This window comes from Populus trichocarpa, chromosome 8 (genome assembly GCF_000002775.5).
Source record: "Populus trichocarpa isolate Nisqually-1 chromosome 8, P.trichocarpa_v4.1, whole genome shotgun sequence".
Taxonomy (NCBI): Eukaryota; Viridiplantae; Streptophyta; class Magnoliopsida; order Malpighiales; family Salicaceae; genus Populus; species Populus trichocarpa.
Window position 1 is genome coordinate 2,741,145 of NC_037292.2, and position 18,799 is coordinate 2,759,943.

General features: G+C 35.0%; 3 protein-coding genes across 8 annotated transcripts; 2 read left to right on the forward strand and 1 right to left on the reverse strand.

Annotated features, from left to right (window-relative positions):
* Positions 1–1,844: 1,844 nt before the first annotated feature.
* Positions 1,845–6,092, forward strand: LOC7469785 (protein MAEA homolog). The gene is made up of 7 exons (XM_002311092.4): positions 1,845–2,249; positions 2,651–2,845; positions 2,936–3,058; positions 3,900–4,085; positions 4,844–4,977; positions 5,377–5,563; positions 5,652–6,092. The coding sequence occupies exons 1-7, from the start codon at positions 1,938–1,940 to the stop codon at positions 5,751–5,753; spliced, it is 1,239 nt and encodes a 412-aa protein (XP_002311128.1). The 5' UTR covers positions 1,845–1,937; the 3' UTR covers positions 5,754–6,092.
* A 673-nt stretch (positions 6,093–6,765) lies between these two features.
* LOC18101376 (ribulose-1,5 bisphosphate carboxylase/oxygenase large subunit N-methyltransferase, chloroplastic) lies at positions 6,766–13,830 on the reverse strand. Of its 4 annotated transcripts, XM_024606710.2 has the most exons (16): positions 13,578–13,828; positions 13,389–13,501; positions 11,853–11,916; positions 11,643–11,753; positions 11,417–11,476; positions 11,135–11,242; positions 10,479–10,548; positions 10,085–10,125; positions 9,893–9,973; positions 9,530–9,565; positions 9,001–9,084; positions 8,568–8,701; positions 8,132–8,220; positions 7,873–8,021; positions 7,394–7,469; positions 6,766–7,328 (listed from the first exon to the last, which is right to left on the reverse strand). In XM_024606710.2, the coding sequence occupies exons 1-16, from the start codon at positions 13,722–13,724 to the stop codon at positions 7,312–7,314; spliced, it is 1,380 nt and encodes a 459-aa protein (XP_024462478.2). In that variant the 5' UTR covers positions 13,725–13,828; the 3' UTR covers positions 6,766–7,311. The 4 variants fall into 4 exon arrangements, 2 of the variants coding, with proteins under 2 accessions (XP_024462478.2, XP_024462477.2); XR_002983254.2 differs by having other exon boundaries at positions 7,394–8,021; positions 13,578–13,830; XM_024606709.2 differs by having other exon boundaries at positions 6,766–7,469; positions 13,578–13,825.
* Positions 13,831–15,966: 2,136 nt separating this feature from the next.
* LOC7469786 (histone H4) lies at positions 15,967–17,090 on the forward strand. Of its 3 annotated transcripts, none has more exons than XM_024606600.2 (3): positions 16,028–16,132; positions 16,265–16,428; positions 16,592–17,090. In XM_024606600.2, exon 3 carries the CDS (start codon positions 16,614–16,616, stop codon positions 16,923–16,925), a length of 312 nt encoding a protein of 103 aa, XP_024462368.1. In that variant the 5' UTR covers positions 16,028–16,132; positions 16,265–16,428; positions 16,592–16,613; the 3' UTR covers positions 16,926–17,090. The 3 variants fall into 3 exon arrangements, with proteins under 3 accessions (XP_002311129.1, XP_024462368.1, XP_024462369.1); XM_024606601.2 differs by having other exon boundaries at positions 16,036–16,132; positions 16,289–16,428; XM_002311093.4 differs by lacking the exon at positions 16,265–16,428 and having other exon boundaries at positions 15,967–16,132.
* Positions 17,091–18,799: the final 1,709 nt, after the last annotated feature.

The following is an 18,799-nucleotide window of genomic DNA, read 5'->3' on the forward strand; positions in this document are numbered from 1 at the left end:
ATCCTACTGTCGTTGCCTTGTTGGAACCTTTCTCATGCGTATGGCGTGGACCCTCGAACCTTTTTCTACGTCGTACTTATCCGTTGATTATAGCTTCTTTTAGTATTATTGTTTTTAAATTTTATAGTTAATTAATTGTTAAAAAGAAAAAGAAAAGGAAGCTAGTTAATTAGTTGAATTAGAAACAAAATAAAATCTATTTAAAAAACTAAACTACAATCTGAAATCCAGCCAAAATTAACATTGAATATGCCTGGCTACTATTGACTGTCAACTTTTATATTGTTCTCCGCGTACTGTTCGCCCATTCTATCTTTTTATCCGTGATATTTACCTTGAGTCCCTGTAAACTGTCTTGAATTTACCTCGCCTGAGGTGTTGCTTCATAGTAATTGTTTGCGGTGAAACAACATCAGTGATAAGAAATGGTTCAGCTTTTGCGAACTCTCCACTTAATTTTTTTAATTAATTTTTTATGATTTTAGATGTAATGTTAAAAATGTATTTTAAAAAATAAAATAATTATTATTTTAATTTATTAAAAAATACTTTAAAAAACAACACTTAACAGCCTTTTATACAGCTCAACTATTGTTTTAAGCTCGAAGTAAATCAATAAACATGTTTTCAATTACCACAAACATTTATCCTTAAAAATGTCGAGTGAATTTATTATTGTAGTAATAATTATTTTTTAAAATAATTTTTATTTAAAAGTACATTTGGATATATTTTTTATTTTTTATATAAAAAAACTAAATGATTAAAAAAATAAACAAGTGAATCAATGAACATGTTTTCAATTAGCACCGACATTTTCCCTTAAAAATCTGGGGTGAATTTAATATTTTTATAATAGTTATTTTTTAAAATAATTTTTATTTTAAAATACATTTAGATATCTTTTATATAAAAAACTAAATGATTTAAAAAAAAAATTAGCCGCGTTCCTAAATATGCTACTCGTCCACCATGTTTGTGATGTAAAATTCGACCGAATATTTACGTGATACGAGAAACAATCAACAGGTCACCGGTTGTTCGGTTTCACCGTCATCCATCCACTTGTCGAACTGGATATTGCAACAAATTCAAGCTGAAATACAAGCATCTACTAATTTGCTCCTTCTAGCGAGTATCTCCATGTTATTGTTTCGCATTTAAGTATTTTGAGATCATGTTTCGAGTCCAGCACACCGGGAAAAAAAAAGTTTTACACGGTGATGCTGGATTGGCAGTAAAACGAGTCAATATTGAGATTAATACGGTCTTTGTTTATAAGTGTATTAATAATTATTTTTTAAAGTATTTTTTAGTTAGAAATATATTAAAATAATATTATTATTTTTTTAATACTTTTTAAAATATAAAAAGAAACAGATTCAGGTGGGCATTTGTTCTGTATTTTTATCTTAACCTACTAGTTTAATAAAATCATTTAAAATTTGAATGATGTGATGTAACCATTTACAATGTTTTAAATGGTAGTACGATCATCTGGTTACTTTGAAGATGTTGTTGGAATTTGAGTTTGCTCATATGTGAATGTTTGGATTTACAAAAGAGACCGGGAAGCCATTACTTATCTGATTCTGCTCGTATCTCAAGCGAATACAAGTGAATGGGCCTCAAGCCCATTTCCAACCCATATCAGCGCCGACGTCGTTTACAACTCTACCCAAATTATTGAAACCATCGTATTCGTATCAATATCAATCCCACCGAATCCAAACTTAAAACCCCGCTGTCCTGCCCTGGCCCAGATTATCCAACAGCCGTCAACCAAACACCACCCATTAACCAAAAAGAAAAAAAAAAAGAATAAGACCAAAACGCATGTCGTTTTTCCAAAACCAATAATTGCACTTTGCTTGCTTTGGTCACTCTTTCTTTTCCATCTTCAACAATTCCCAGCGAATCTTGATTTTACTTCCACGATGGAAATGGACTCCCTCCCTAACGGCAACTCCACAATCCCAACCACAATAATCCCAACCACCACTCCGTCAACGGCTCTGTCCTCAAAACTGACGCAACTGACTGAATCTTTGAAACTAGAACACCAGTTCTTGCGGGTTCCTTTCGAACACTACAAGAAAACGATCCGTACCAACCACCGCGCCGTAGAAAAGGAAGTCTCTTCCGTTATCTCCGTCGTTAATGACGCCGCTGACTCTGACATCTCCAACGACGATGCCGTTCAGCATCTCACTTCTCTCGTTTCCAGATTGCAAGGTCTTAAAAGAAAGGTATACTGATTAAAAAAAAATGAAAGTGACCCCGTCGATGTCGTTTAGTTAAATTTTTAGTTAATTGTGGTTCTTTTTTGTTAATTTTAGTTTAATTTAATAATGATTAGAGATGAGTATAACTAGTTCAAGAAAATGTTGTTTTGCAAGGATTTAGTAGATTTTTTTTACTTGATTTTTACTATATATTTTTTTTTAATTTATTGTGATTTAATAAATAGAGAAATTGATTGACTTTTCATTGATCGAATTATGAAGTGAAATATTTTGTCAGTTGATTAATTATTGGTGTTTTCGAGTGACATATAATGATGTGATGGGTGAATTTCTGTTTTTTTTTTTTTTTTTTGGATTTAGCTATAGTGATTTTTGTGTGTACATACTTTGATACATTTATTTAGTTGGAAGAGGGAAGCCGGACAGAGAACTTACAAGCGCAGAGGTGTCGTGCACGGATCGATCATTTAGAATCAGCTGATGCGGAGAATCTATCAGAGTGGAATAACATGCGGATGAAGCGGATTCTTGTGGATTATATGCTACGAATGTCGTATTACGATACTGGATTGAAGCTAGCTGAAAGCAGCGATATGCTGGTAATTTATAATTGTGGATGTGACTTCTATGCTGCGGCATATCTGGTAACTCTGCTGCATGCTCTGATAATTTGGTGAATTCAATGCCAGGATCTTGTTGACATTGATGTATTTTTGGAGTCGAAAAGGGTTATTGATGCTCTTCAAAAAAGGGAGGTTGCTCCTGCTTTAGCATGGTGTGCTGATAACAAAACAAGGTTGAAGAAGTCAAAGGTAATTGCTAATCATTTTTGAATGCCGACTCTCGGATAGAGGCTAAAAAAATTTGCCCTTGTTGTTATCTCAGTTGCTGGATCTGCTTCTTTTAGGTGTGTGTGCTCAGCAAGAATTAGATCTATGAATTAAAATAGAAATCCTATATCCTCAGTATATTTATTAATCCTAGCATACTTGGAGATAAAATCTAAGAATTGAAGTATCTAAGTATATTCATGACTAAGTTGTGGACATGCTGTATATTCATTAATCCTAGCATACTTAGAGATAAATATAATAATTAATGTATGTAAGTATATTCATGACTAAGTTGCGGTCTCTGCTGTACTTATTTTAGGAATTGCCACTAACTGAAACATTTGCAAACAGTGCATGAAATTCTGATCCTGGAATGAATGTTACCGAGTTCTATATTATTAAACAAATGAGTGTGTTTGATTGGCAATTGATACTGGAAAAGATGTTAAATGGTCTTGGATTGAATTCTTGATTACTACCTAATCTTTTCTATTCCTTCTGTTGTAAATATTTTATGGATTGGGGATTTGATTTTGACAAGAACTGAAATGTTCTATAACTGCAGAAAAACATATTTCTTTTTCCTGGGGATTATTTGTGTGATTTGTCATACCTTGATCTTTAAACTCATGTTAAAATGTGCATTTGCATCGCAGTGAAGGTACCCCCTATCTGACAATGCTTCTTCAATTATTTTGATGTTACTAAATACTTCTAAATCAATGTTGATAGTTTCTTTGCAAAATTGGACCGCAACTACTTAAGATTCTAAAAAATTTGGTGGAGTGCTTTTAATGCCCACTGCTTTTTTGAATGACAGAGCAAATTTGAGTTCCAGTTGAGACTTCAAGAATATGTAGAGTTAGTACGAGCAGAAGACCACCTGCGTGCCATTACATATGCTCGGAAGTATCTCGCACCATGGGCAGCAACGCATATGAAAGAAATGCAGCGGGTCTTTGCAATAGTGGCTTTTAAGAGCAATCCTGAATGTGCTGTATATAAGGTAACCTGGTTTCAGTGAATAAAGGCCATGTTTTTACTGCAAATGACACCATTCTTCATGACTTTGGTATACAAAATGTTACATTGACTGCATGTGGAAGCATTTAGTTTAGTGGTTTGGTTAGGATGAATTTCAATTCAGCCCAAAATCTTTTGATTTTTGCAAAGTTGGAAGATCTATCAACAATGGAAATGACCAAAATGAGATCTGCAGTACACCCAGAACAAGCTGCACCAAAACCAAACTTGAGATAAGATACTCAGAATTTTTCATTTTAAAACATCCATGAATATTACAGTAGGGAAATCTAAAGTTACCTGGATTTGTACTCTGTTTATTCAGGCCCCTCTCTGGAATGAAACGTTTTGGACTTCAAGTGAATGTAAACTTAGTTTCTGCTTCAAAAAAAACCTGCCCTGTTCATTTCCTCAATTGCTTTCTAGTATTCTAGTTTGATTCTATCCATTGTTGCTTGTGTTTTCTATATACATTCATTTATGCACTGGTAGGAAAAAAACTCAGTTTGGATATTTTAATGGCTGTGTGTGATTCAGTGATAGACCTGGAAATACCTGTTAGAGAATTTTACATCTGTGGCTCTTCTTTTACACATTATCTTGTGTCCAGATATATCTCCCCTATGGTAGATTCATCTAACAGATTGTGGAAATGAAATTGCTATGCTTGTTTCTATTGCTCCTTTCTTCCTTGACAGGTTAATGGGAGAAACTGATTGATACCTGGTGTTTTGCTTTCAGGTTTTTTTCGAACCAAAGCAATGGGACTACTTGGTAGAACAATTTAAACAGGAATTCTGCAGGTTATATGGCATGACTCTAGAGCCGTTGCTGAATATATTTCTACAGGCAGGGTTATCCGCCCTGAAAACTCCGTATCCATTATTAATTGACTTGTTGCTAGCATGCAACTGCTCCTCGACCCACCCACACACACGCGTGTGCACACATGCATGCACCCTGTCTTGTTTGATACATTATAAATTATGGTGGCAAAGTGCTTCAAACAACAAAAAGTTAGAGAAGATGAGTTTATCCCTTGCCAGTCTCATTCAATACGTTATATTTTGTGCTAGCAAAGCTCTTAAAAAACTAAGAAAATGAGGTTTTGAGTTTAAGCTGGACTAATCTCGAGCCTATAAATGATACAGTGATATAACAGTTTTCACATCATGACTTGTATCTCCCTCACAGACGACGAGGCAGCATTCTGTACTGGAGTTATTGCTTGATATGTTATCCAAGTGTTTGTTGTTTGCCTTGACCCTTTTTAGCTACTGTTATGAAGATGATTGCACCAAGGAAGATCCACTGTCACAGGAGAGCTTCAGGAAGTTGGCATTGCCATTACCGTACTCAAAGCAGCACCACTCAAAGCTTGTTTGCTACATAACTAAAGAACTAATGGACACAGAGAACCCACCCCAAGTCTTGCCTAACGGCTATGTTTACAGCACTAAGGTTCAATTTTTGCATGTGGTATAAAGATACCTCTTGATCACATTGCTGCACCAGTCTGATTAGTTTGACGTCTTTGTTACTTTTGCAGGCACTTGAAGAAATGGCCAAGAGAAATGATGGTAAAATAACCTGTCCAAGGACAGGTTTAGTCTGCAACTATTCGGAGGTGGTGAAGGCATTTATATCATAAATTTGCATCTTGAAGCAAACTGCGTAATTCAAGGGAAAATATCCTCTGCGTTGGGCTCTGAAATGATGAGGAGTTCTAGCATCTTCTTTGAATACTAGAAACAGGATGCGATGTTCATTAAACGCTCAAATAACTCGGGGCAGTTTCTCACGCGCCTTGATCTGATGATACCTTTGTTGGAGACTTCCCACTTGTATATATGCTGAAAGAATCTTCCTTTTTCTTTTTTGTTAAATCTGGCGTTGACCGCTTGTTTCTTAGCAGTTCACGATTGACTAAAGTTGATTTGCAATTGCGAATTTGATCATATCCAGTCATCTACGCTTTGCGTTTTCTCCATGTTGCTTGGATCCAGAATGTAGCCAGTTCCTGTGAATTAAAATGTACCATTTAAACCTGTCTGCAAGCATGTGGTCACATCCTTGCGAAGAAAGCAAACTGTATCTTTTTCTCAAGAGCAATCAATTTCGCTAAACTGTAGCACAAGGGATTCTCCCCTCATTACATGGAGGCTCAGGTTTGAAATTGTACATGGAACTATAGGCAATCTAGGGAGAGCAACTATAGATGTGTTGGGACTGTTGCTCCCAAAGTTGGTTAAGCCCACCGAGCAGGTTATCATTCGTGATCTTTACTTGTATCTCGAGTTTATTTCGACAAAATCTTTATAATGATACTGGTAATGTTATTATCTGCTTTTAAGATATTTTTCTTCTTCTTTTTTTCAATCCTCACTCATTATAATTTTTTACATGCCACTTGACAATTTTCAAAAGAGGTGAACACTAAAAACTACATATTTTTTTGAAATATATATAACTAAAGAACTCAGATTGTGTACAGGCGTACATAGAGGTGAATGCCTGATCACCTGCGGTGACTGGCTTGCCAGATATGAGCAAGGGGCGTGGGGCATTTAACCCTTCGAATATCCATGTTATTCAGGTTTTGATGTAGTTGGGGCCACCTCTGGTCCCTTTCCATACGGTAAAAAGAATAAAAGAAGGTGGTATATGCCGTTCAGGTCTTCAATTAAAAAAAGGCCCAAGTTCCACCTGTCATCAAGTTACCGGTGGCCTACAGCACATAACAAATTGTTTGGAAACAATAATAATTCTGTATTCTGATAACTAACACATAATTACACACACAAAAAAGAAAGAACGAAAGAAAAGGGTGAATGCAGGATGCTTCGGCTTCAAATATCGTAATAAATGGGCAGCACTAACGAAATCCTGTGATTGCTATGGACACAACAGCATTACCTTAGCTGTAGTACAAGTCGATTCTAAATTTTACTGGCATCCTACGTTGCAAAAAACCGATGTACTTTGCACTATCTTCATTGCAATCGGGATTTCCGGCATAACGCTGCAGGTTTGTAAACACCCAGGAAGGGCACTTCTACGTCAGTCTAGCTTTAAAAACTGGTTTCTTTCTGAATTTCCTTCTTGCAGTTCTGAATGAATTTACATGTACCAGGATGTGACGAAGAAAATGAACATTCTGCTCTTATTTACTTGTTCATTCCCGAATATTCCCACAGGCACTGGCATCATCATTGGTAGTGGAATGCTGTAACAAGGTAGCACAGTAATTATTCAGCCATGTGTATGCAGATTCAAGGACACGAAGCTCACCAGTGAGGAGATCTAGAGCCATCTGCCTTCGAAGAGCAAATCTTTTGCACACAGAAGCAGCAACAGGTTCCAATGACTGTACAGTGCATGAAAAGGCTTAAAACAAATGAAAAAAGCCCGTAAAGGAAAAAAAATTGTTCCAGATACCATAACAAGCAAGTAATGGCTGAAAATGTAAAAGGGGATACGAATGGAGGGGCATAACGAATTGATGAAGGAATAGCTGTGCAAATAACATGCGACATGAGATTACTGTCCACTTACCAACCAAATATCTATCATGTATTTTTTTTATTAACATGTTAGGAAACAGTCAATATCCTGGCAACTTGTATTAAGAACCAATTGCCATGGGAGCTGAGCCGACAAAAACCGATGCTTCACCCATTTGAAAACTTCAATACCTGCTCTTGACTCTTTACAGTAAAATTAAACCTGCAGCTCCAATCAATCAATGAGGGGAAGATAAGCATGTTCACCTTCATAGATACATTATATTCCTCAATAAGTTGACTGATTCTTGACAACAGGATCTCATGTGCTTGGATCTCCCTGCTGCTATTTTTTAAAGGGCGTCGAGCTAAACGACCATCATTTTGTGCAGCTTCCATGGCCAAATCAATTAAATCTGAAGAGCAATTATAAATCAGGAAATATTTTCAAGACTAGTGTGGCCCTACTTACAGGTCCTGAGACATGGATTTCATACAAAGTAAAAGAATGCGATCTGAGGCACACCTTGAGAAGAGTTGCAACAAAGAACACGAGCAAATGCACGTAGTGATTGTGGCAGACCTTTTCCTTTGCCTCTAGCGGACCTCACTTCCCTGTGATGAAATCAACAAAAACAATCATCATGTCACATCAACACAGGCACTAATGCCAGTGCAGACATAAGGTTACATTAGCTAACATTCATTGCCCACATTGGTTATAATCATAAGAAACATTAGCTGACACTTCTAAATGCTAAAGGAAGAACTGAATTACTAAAGCTCAGAAGAAATTGGGCTGTGATCATAAAATAATGTCTAAAGTGAAGCAAACACTTCAGCAGGGTCCGCCAAAAGCATCACTATTACTCATATTCAAGATTGGCTTCTTATTCTATGTTTTATTTTTATCAAAACAAGTTCAAGATAGCACAATTACTATACCAACCCAAAATACTGACTTGATTATGAAAGAATCCCCAGAAAACTTGAAGTCATTAGCATATCTTGTGGTTGGTAAATGATGCCTTCGTAAAATATCCAACTTCATTTCACCTAGAAAATCATGATTGGGCACGTCAATGTGAATCTGGACCTGAGAATACAAACAACATTTGTAAGAGATAGGTCCACAATTTGGAACATAGAAAAACAGGCAGTAATAAAATATGACATAAAAAATAGTTTTGGGCATCAGGCAGTAATAAAGAATCAGTTCAAGTACAAGGAAATACTAATTAAGAGAATCCAAAAGAGACAACAGGAATGACAGTGTTTCTGCTCAATAGAATAATTTATGGTTGATAACATTGACAAGCAAGATAGTAGTAAGCAAAACTATTCCTATGACAAAGTGCCATTAGACACCTTCGCAGCTTTAAATTCAAGACTAACCTGGTCATGGATGTTGTGTGGAACTATAAATCCGAATTCCAACAGCAAGGTAGCATTTGAAAATTTTCCATATCTGATCAGCACCTACACAGGTGTTTCAGATTATCTAAATTCTCAGCTCAAGGGTGATGGAAGATGAAAAGTACAGGCTTATGGCCCCCAAAAGAACCAGAAATGCATTCATAAGAAGCATGTGTGACACACCAAAACCATATGGAATCAACACTATGGTACTACAACTATTAAGAACAGCAATAACAATGCATAAGTCTTGTGACTATAAGAATTAACAGTATTTTGCAACTATTGCAAAAGGAACACTTTTTTTTTTGTGATTACCTTTATTGCTAATCATTTGATAACAGTTTTCTTCCGTGGAAATGGCAAGATGGCAGAAAATTGTTAGCAAAACTTTGAATCAGAAATACTAGTCCCGCGTTGCTCAGTTTTCTAATTAGAAAATCTAAGACTACTTTCAACAGGAAAATATAATTATTGTTAAAGAAAAGAAACTGTTTCAGTATCTGACCTCTTCATGAGGAGCAAAATTACGATCAGCAATGACCTGCATGCATGGATTTAAATAATTAAATTAGAAATGAAAACATGTGCAGAATACATAAATGATAAATATAATCTCCAACAAACAATAAATAAAATCTCCTATAGGGCATTGTTCTTTGAGATCAATAGAAGCCAAAACAATACATCGTAGAGGGTCCCTTTGTGATTCAAACTTTGTAGTACTCTGAGACAGTTTTTTTCAACCATCATTTCTTGAATAACAACAGGAGATTTTGTGAAACGACAGAAGATTAAAAAAAAAAAAAAAGATTCCCACTTTGCTGTAGTATTAAACTCTTATACAGAAAAAGAAAAGGAAAGTGTATACCTCTGAGACCTGTTTGTCTTCATCATTTAATACGAATGCTTCAGAAACCCCATCGTGGTTTGAAAAGTCTGCAAATGGAATCTATGGAATAACCAAACAATTCAAATAAAACACTATACAAATAAAGGATACACCACAAGCAAATATAAAATATGTTCTACAAAATAAATGATGTCATTATAACGGCAATACCAGGGATACCCCCCTTGTGCTTCCCCATGCTCGAGATCTAACTGTCACATGCATAAGAAAGTTGACATAAGAATTTGAAAGAATACAGACATAGAAAATTACAGCTAAAATCAGAGAAGGAAATATAATTCAGAAGCTTCATAAGTATTTTGAAATCATAGTTGATCAGTACAGTAGCATAGTACCATGTAACTCTTTACCTAGAGCCCATCCTTCCATTTTGGTTATGACAGACTGACTCATAAAAACTAATTACATATAGATGAAGCGTTTCTCAGAATAATCCAGTAATCACAAAAGTGGCCAAACAATATACCTTTCTCTCTTCAAAATACGGGCATTCATGAAGGAAAACAAATCATGGATAGCAATTACTTCTGCAGAAATCGCTCACCTAAAGCATATGCATGCATGAAATCCTCAAGTGTGATACCATCTAAAATTTCTGGGGAGTGATCGAGAGCCTGAAAGCATACGAAATTTAATCACAATCACAACACTCAATGTAAGCAGAGCTGACAATCACGTGTATATTGAGTGAACAAAAATCAAGGTTAACTTTGCAACTATCAATCCCTCATCAGTTACCAGCATATACTTTACAAAGTTTGATGTTTCCAAAAGTTAGATAAATCTGAATTGTTAAATGGATGTTAAATTTGTTGAAAAATATGTGATACTGCTGCATATCTCTAACCCGACCAAACAGATCAATATGTGCTCTTGAGCCCAATTTTTTCACACTAACAAGAGTAGCAATGGATGACACCATGATCCTCTCTCTATCTATCTACATCCCTTTATGTTTAGCTCCCTGAAATTGTGTCCTACCTTCCTATATTAGAGATTTTTTGTAAACCACCTCTCAAAATTAAGAGGAACACAACCATCCCACTTCGTCCCACAGCATTTCAAGTGAAGAGCAAGAAAGACATGATGAATCAGCAAAATTGTACTGCAACATTATCTAGACATATTTTTCTTCAAAACTCTTGATTACAACTTCATATGAGCTTATAGATTCTCTGGAGAGAAACAAAACAAACTTACTGATTTAATTTTCAAGAAATCCTTTTCGATTTGATATTTTTCTTTGATTGTTTCTTGGTATACTGTGCTTTGATGAATCATGTCCAACTCACTTTTGCTCCAAAATATCTGTAAAAATTCAAGCAACAAGAGAGGCGAGTTTCTGGAGAAATTCAAACAATAAGAGAGACATAACTCTTGCAATATCTTGTTCTTCAGGAATTATATATTTTTATTAGACTCATGTCCTTCGAGAACCGATGATCCTAGTAATGAAAAAATGCAAAAAGTGATAGTGCAAACCGTGCTATGCATTTCTCTAGGCCAAGGTAGGCAGCTGATATAAGGGGCCCACTCCGATTCCTGCAGGAAATATAAATATAGGCCATCAATTTCTTTATATTTCCTTGAATTTAAGCATACAAATCAGAAATAGCAATGTCAATCAATGCACAACTATGCAACTACAAGAAATTGTTCCTTCAGCCTACTTTTTATCAGATGAATAAAATAACATAATTGAGTTTACCTGCCCTCTTTTCTGCTCAATCAAAATGACAATAGCAAGCTTTGCAACATTGCCAACTTCATTGTCTAACAAAGATGCAACTTTCGGAAGTAGATTATCTGGTGCTATTTGCTGAGAAATCAAGTAAGAAAATATTGGCCAACCTTTTAGAAAAAGGGTAAGAAAATTGCTAACCGCTATAGCAGCAGTACTATGTGTCAAGAGGGATACCACGTTGTATGGGACTCTCATTATGCATTCTCCAGTTTGTATGCTTTTAGAAGCAAACAGTGACCTGTATGCCAAAACATGCATCATTAATTTTTTTACTTTTGAAAGAAATTTGACAAGGCTGGTGACAAAAGAGAGTATCCATCCCTCCATGTGTTTTAGTGATAGAGTATATTTTTCATCAACAGTTGCAGCTGCTATATTGTAGTAAAGGCCTTCCAATACTTAAGCTATTTCCTCATTACTGATGAGGTGCAGGAAACCCAGTTGATTGCTGAAAATAATAAGACCTTTGAATACTATAAATATTCTCCTTCAAGTGAGTGAGCTATTTGAGAGACAAACAAAGACACGCATATAAGAGATGCCTGGCACAAGCTAAGGTGATAAGGCACTCTATTTGCTAAAAATAGGATGTGCGTGCAGTTGAACTCTATTGATGTTCACTCCAGGATGGGGCAAAAGAGTGCAGGATATGCCTTCAGTTTTTCAGTTTACTCTTACCTCATGCAGCCACAGAATTGCTCAAACTTAACAAGTTGACCAAGCAAGAAATAGTCAGTCCTTCCAAAGTAATATGTAATAGACTATCTTTGATCAACTGGTCCCAATCCCAGATTCAGAATAAGAATCAAAACCCAATTGACAAACTAGCAAGTTCTGCACAGGAATGTGTATTTGCATTACAATGGCCAAGTAATTAGTTGGAACCACTTTCAGATAGTATAACCAAATTTACATGTTGATCGAGGTCAATGATATCATTAATTTCTCCCAGATCCAGCAAACACATCTTGAGCATTTGATATGAAACTTTTCATGTGGTAAAAGAAACAAGAAGCTTTGATTTCATCAGTCAAACAGGAGCACAAAGACAGGTTGACTTGAGGCCTTAAAGGATGAGCTCATTTCACAAACTGTCACATTTTATGCAACAGAATTCGGTCCAAGGTGTTGCACACCTTATAAAAATTAAGGAGTGCTTCACACATCCAAGCGCCAAGAGATTCCCCTGTTTTTCATCCTGCTGAGATACACGGTTTCCAATTTCAATTTCAAAATGCCATGCAATATTGTTTATCACTAAAAGCACCCCATCATAAGAGAGCTGTAAGCACTTTTTGAAAAAGCATTTGTTATATGATTCCATGGAGCACTGCACAACAACAACAAGCACCAAAAATTCCTCCAACCGCACCTCAACAACGATCAACTAGCTGCAGAATTCTCCATCACGATCATCGAAAGTCAAACTTATGTCTATTGCATACACCACTCTATTCGCACAATGTCTTTCGAATAGATTCTATTCTATTCGATTCGATTCGATTCAATCGGAAACGGTACAAATTCCGGCTATTGTTATATCGAGGTAAAAAATTATTGAAATTGGCCAAACACCATCTCAATATCAAATAACTGACCCTAATCCACACGAGCACCGATAAAAGGCAATAATTAAATCTTCGATTTATCATCAATCAAGTATTTCATGGTAAAATTAGCCAATTAAGAAAATACGGGCACGATAATAACCTGCCGTACGCGGATTTGCCAACGTAAAGCTTTGAAGAAATTTCGACTCCAGCTTTCCTTTCCAACCACGGCAAAAAATCAACGCATTCCTCGTCTAGATGATTTAACAGTACCTAGCGGGAAAAAGTATCGAATAATTATTAATCGTTAAACAAAACCTACTTTAAAAAATCTGTGTTTTTTTAAAACCTCTGGAGCGGGAGAGGAGGAGAAATTTAGTTTCTTGGAGAAGCGATGAGCGGCGGTGAATAGCTGAAGAAGAGACCGCCGTGGATTTATGAAGCGAGAGCGTGATAGCATTTGCGGATATTTAGAGAAGAAAACGCACGCAAGCATCCTGCTATTTTTGGTACCGTTGGCTGTGGTGAAGCTGGTGTTTGAACTTTGAACATCGAAGGAAGGGTGATGGTTCGAGGTGTGGCCGAGGGCAAGGCCCGGTCCAATTTAGCACAGTGTTTCTGTTGCGCGGGTGTGGTTTGTGGCAAGCCCGCCTCATTCTCTCATGCTTGTGCAGGTGAGGTTTTAGTACGTGTTTTGATTTGAGATTGTAGTATCGTGATAGTTTTAAGTATTTTATATTTAAAAATATATTAAAATAATATTTTTTTAATTTTAAAAAATTATTTTTGAGATTAGTATATCAAAATAATTTAAAAATTAAAAAAATTAAAATTTAAAACAAATACAGTTTAAACTGTGTTTTTAAATAAACTTTTAATATGTGTATGATATTCTCAAGTGAATATTTTTTATTTTTAAATATTTTTAAATTTATAATATGAATATATTTAGATCATAAAAACAATATTTTAAAAAAGTCTTAATTTATTATTTTTAAAAAAATAGTACCCTCATCTTATTATTGATCGCTCCTTCGTGGAACTGAGAGCATATAGATTGACAGTATTGTTATTAAACCCGGTCCTGCTCGGCGGATCGACCTAGTGGGTGGACCGGTCCGGGTTTAATAAAAGATTGGCAGGGGCAACAGCCCGGCCAAACCCGGGTGACCCGACTGGTCGAGCCATGACTCGAGCGACCCGGACAAACCGGGACGAGACCGAATGTTTTTTTTTTCAAATGTGGGATTTGAAACTCATTAGTATATATACTCTATGTTCCCAATAAAAAAGTCATGTTTTTAAAATGTGGAATAGAAAACATTTTGGTTTAAATACTTCAACTTAAAATGATAACATAATATATTTTCATTGTGGGATTTTAAATCATTTCGTATATATACTCTATGTTTCCAAAAAAAAATCATGTTTTTTCAATGCGGGATAAAAAACCTTTTGGTTTAAATGCTTCAACTTAAAAGGATAACATAGTATGTTCTCGATGTGGGATTTGAAGTCTTTTCGTATATATACTCTATGTTTTCATTGAAAAAATTATGTTTTTTCAATGTGTAATTTGAAACCCATTAGTATATATACTCTATGTTAAAAAAAAAAATCATGTTTTTTCAATGTGGGATAAAAAATCTTTTAGTTTAAATACTTTAACTTAAAAGGATAACATAATATCTTTTCAATATAGGATTTGAAGTCCTTCCATGTATATCATCTGTATTCCCAGGAAAAAAATCATGTTTTTTCAACGTGGGATAAAAAATCTTCTGGTTTAAATATCTCAACTTAAAAGGATAACATAATATATATTTTAATGTGAGATTTGAAGCCCTTTTGTATACATACTCTATGTTCCCATGAAAAAAATTATTTTTTTTTAATGTGGGATTTGAAACCCATTAGTATATATACTTTATGTTCCTAAGAAAAAAATCATGTTTTTTCAATGTGGGATAAAAAATCTTTTGGTTTAAATACTTCAACTAAAAAGGATAACATAGAATATTTTCAATGTAGGATTTGAAACCCTTTCGTATATATAATATGTGTTTTTATGAAAAAAGTTATGTTTTTTCAATGTGAGATTTGAAACCTATTAGTATATATATACTCTATGTTTCAAAGAAAAAAGTTATGTTTTTTTAATGTGGGATAAAAAACTTTTTTGGTTTAAATATTTCAACTTAAAAACTTAACATAATATATTTTTAATGTGAGATAAAAAATCTTTTAAAATATTATTTTAAATTTCATTATTTACAACATGTATAACCTATATTTACATGGATTTTTTCATATGAAATATTATAACTTTAATTTTTTTTAATTTTTTCAGGTTAATTCGAGTTGACCCATGAAATCTGGGACCCGATTTCTTTACTGGGTTAACCCCAAACCGGGTTTAATAACCATGATCCACATGTTCCTCCAACCTCTAATCCGAGTTTATGATATTCAAACCTCCAAATTGATTTTCAATCCATAGGCATCACCTTCCCCGCAAACAAAATCAACTGAAATTGAACAAAACTCTCCAAAATCTTACTTGAACTTGGATCCAAATCACGCTCAAGAAAACACAAATCCTTTTCTCCTCCCCTCGACGATTCAAATCCCAACACCATCCCAAGCTAGCACGTATTTTAAAAACGCCACGTCATCGGTCCGCATCGCCACAAATCTTATAATCCCAACCGTCCAGTCTAATAACAAACGGTCCGAAGTCCTCTTCAAAACATTCGTCGCGGATCGTCCCCTAAGCACCCTCCTTCACGTGTCCTTATAAATACGACTTGACTCCCCATTTTATCTCATCACACAAACAAACAAGTCTCTCCCTCTGGATTTCGATTCTTCACCTCGAGATTCAATTCCAAGTCTGCAGTTCAGGTATTTCTCTCTTCATGTATTCTCCCCTCTCCTTTCTTTTATAACGTCGTATTCTCGGGTCAATTTGATTTTACTGTCTGATATCGTTTTCGAAAATCGTTTTTGTTCATTTTCGATTAAAATGAAAATCAGGTTTTCATGTGATTTGCCCGTTAGGGTTTCATAGGAGCAGCTAAAATAAATTAGCATCAGCTTTCCACTAATGATGTTGAATTGCGTCTTCAACAATCTCCGTTCCTGTCAATTAATGTTCGAGAAGTGTTTTTTCTTTTCAATGCATTTCTGAGAAAATGCAGGTAACTTACAGAAAGTTTTGACTCAATTTATCTTATTAATATTCCAATTAATTCTCGACCGAGTTTTTCTGTTTTCCCTTCTCCTGTGCTAGATTTCAATTTCTCGGGCATCTTAACTTTTATCAAAGTTGTAACCAATTTTGTGTTGGATTTTTCCCCACAGATCCTCTCATTAATTGAAGAAAATGTCTGGACGTGGAAAGGGAGGCAAGGGTCTGGGAAAGGGAGGAGCCAAGCGTCACCGTAAGGTTCTTCGTGATAACATTCAAGGTATCACAAAGCCTGCAATCCGCCGTCTTGCTCGTAGGGGTGGGGTCAAGCGTATCAGTGGTTTGATCTATGAAGAGACTCGTGGTGTACTCAAGATCTTCCTTGAAAATGTTATAAGAGATGCTGTGACCTACACCGAGCATGCTCGCCGCAAGACTGTCACTGCCATGGATGTGGTGTACGCACTCAAGAGGCAGGGAAGAACTCTATACGGGTTCGGTGGTTAGGGCTTTTGATTTTAGAATAAGTCTTGCTGTCAAGAAATTTGGATTGTAATTAGATTGGTAATTAGGGTTTTTAGGTACTGTTTTGTAAGTAAGTTAAGGGTTTGCGTTGATGGATTTAACTTTGAGTTTTTGTTTGGGAATGGAATGGTGGTGTTCGGGTTCAAATTTTGATGGGCTCTTTGCTTTTTACTTAATGGTTTGGACCTTCTGTCAATTTTTGGACCGAGCTCCTTTGATAGATAGAGGCGGGTTACATCAATGTAGCTTGGCGGGATTGGAGATAACACACGGTGTTCGGGTCTCCTCGGAATTCAACTCTGAAAGATTTTGGGACCCTGAAGGCCATGTGCTCCGCTTATCAGGGAAGATGAGTTGACCCCGTAAAGAAGGAAATTATTGCCTCTTTTCTTTGGCAAGCCCGTTTGTTTTTTTTATTTAAAAGTACTTTTGGTACAAATTAATTTTTTTTATTTTTTCTTTAAATTAAATTTTCTGTATTTTTTAAATAAAAATATTTTAAAAAATAATTAATATTCTTAATCTGTCTTTTCACGGTTAAAAAACTTCATTTTCAATAATTGTTTTTTTTAAATATATTAAAATAAAAAAATTATTTTGAAAATTGTGATAATAGTTATAGTTTTAGGTATTTTGCTTAGAAATATATTAAAATAATATTTTTTATTTTTAAAAAATTATTTTTAATATCAAAATATTAAAATAATTTAAATTTGTTTTTAAAAGAATGAGATTTCAACTATATTTTCATATACAGCCTTAAACTTGGGTTCACTCACCGATGTAATCCAGGTTTACAACAGTAGTTCCTGTATCCATTAGGAGAATTGCTTCTTTTGATTTCATGGCAACTGATGATAAAATAGGAGTTTTACTTGCGTGCTAATTCACTACTTGTTTACTGGTTTGCTCCTACGTTATTCTGATTGAGATTCTAGCCCATTAGGGGTATGCTCTGTGTGTGAGGCCTAGTCTTGTAAGCAATTGTGTCTTTACGCGGAAAGTATAGTCTAGCAACAGTTCAAGAGCAGAAGACTAGTGTGGTCCTCCCTGATAAACATGCTTCTGCTTCTGCTTCTGCTTCTGAAATTGTCATTATCTCTTGAGGTATCGTGCCACTTTTTGTGGTGGATACAGTGACGATAAGATAGGGGTCGTCGTCGAGCAACAAGTGATAAAACAACCTCAAAATCTAAACCAATTTTACGTCATTCTACGCGCATCTGCGAGGCTGTAATTTAACATGTCCCCAGTTTTAAAATAGAACTCTGTTTATGTTTTGAAGGTGAAAAGGAAAAATAAGAAAAGGTAAATGTAATTCATTGAGCAGCCAAATGAATGGTAAAAGCTAAAAGGGTGTTGTTACCTTTTTAAAATTGTCTTCTTAAAATAGATTTTCACCGAGATAAACTAGATGCGCGGGTGGGATTATTTTCTTTCTAACAGTAAAAAAAAAAATGCAAAGTCTAGCCAAAAAAAAAAAACCATAAATTTTAAATCTGATGAATAACTAGACCACACATTTTTTAAAAATTAAAATGATGATACATTAAACAATATAATTTTTTTAAAAAACAATGAAATAGTTATATATTCGACCAACCAGTGTTATGACTTTCCAAGAAATCACGGCATATTTTAGTTTTTTCCATGATATTGAAAGAGCTTGCGAATATATACATGCTAGCCATAAATACAACAATACAATTTCTTTATTTATAAAAAAGTATTTTCCCTAAATAATAAAATACAATTGAAAAATAATATTTTTTTCCTATCCTGATGCTAGTCGAATTGCACCCATGAAGTACACGGCAACCTTTTCCAATTTGCATAATTTGTTTTTTTTTTGTAAT

Excerpts from the sequence above, each read along its gene's own strand:
- LOC7469786 (XM_002311093.4), top strand. The coding sequence starts at position 16,614 with ATGTCTGGACGTGGAAAGGGAGGCAAGGGTCTGGGAAAGGGAGGAGCC.
- LOC7469785 (XM_002311092.4), top strand. The coding sequence starts at position 1,938 with ATGGAAATGGACTCCCTCCCTAACGGCAACTCCACAATCCCAACCACA. Across the intron at positions 4,086-4,843 it reads CTGAATGTGCTGTATATAAG|GTTTTTTTCGAACCAAAGCA; the intron begins GTAACCTGGTTT and ends TTTTGCTTTCAG. Across the intron at positions 5,564-5,651 it reads GCTATGTTTACAGCACTAAG|GCACTTGAAGAAATGGCCAA; the intron begins GTTCAATTTTTG and ends TTACTTTTGCAG.
- LOC18101376 (XM_024606709.2), bottom strand. The coding sequence starts at position 13,724 with ATGCTTGCGTGCGTTTTCTTCTCTAAATATCCGCAAATGCTATCACGC. Across the intron at positions 11,917-13,388 it reads GGCAAATCCGCGTACGGCAG|GTCACTGTTTGCTTCTAAAA; the intron begins GTTATTATCGTG and ends TTTGGCATACAG. Across the intron at positions 8,221-8,567 it reads GGGGATTCTTTCATAATCAA|GGAAGTGAGGTCCGCTAGAG; the intron begins GTCAGTATTTTG and ends ATTTCATCACAG.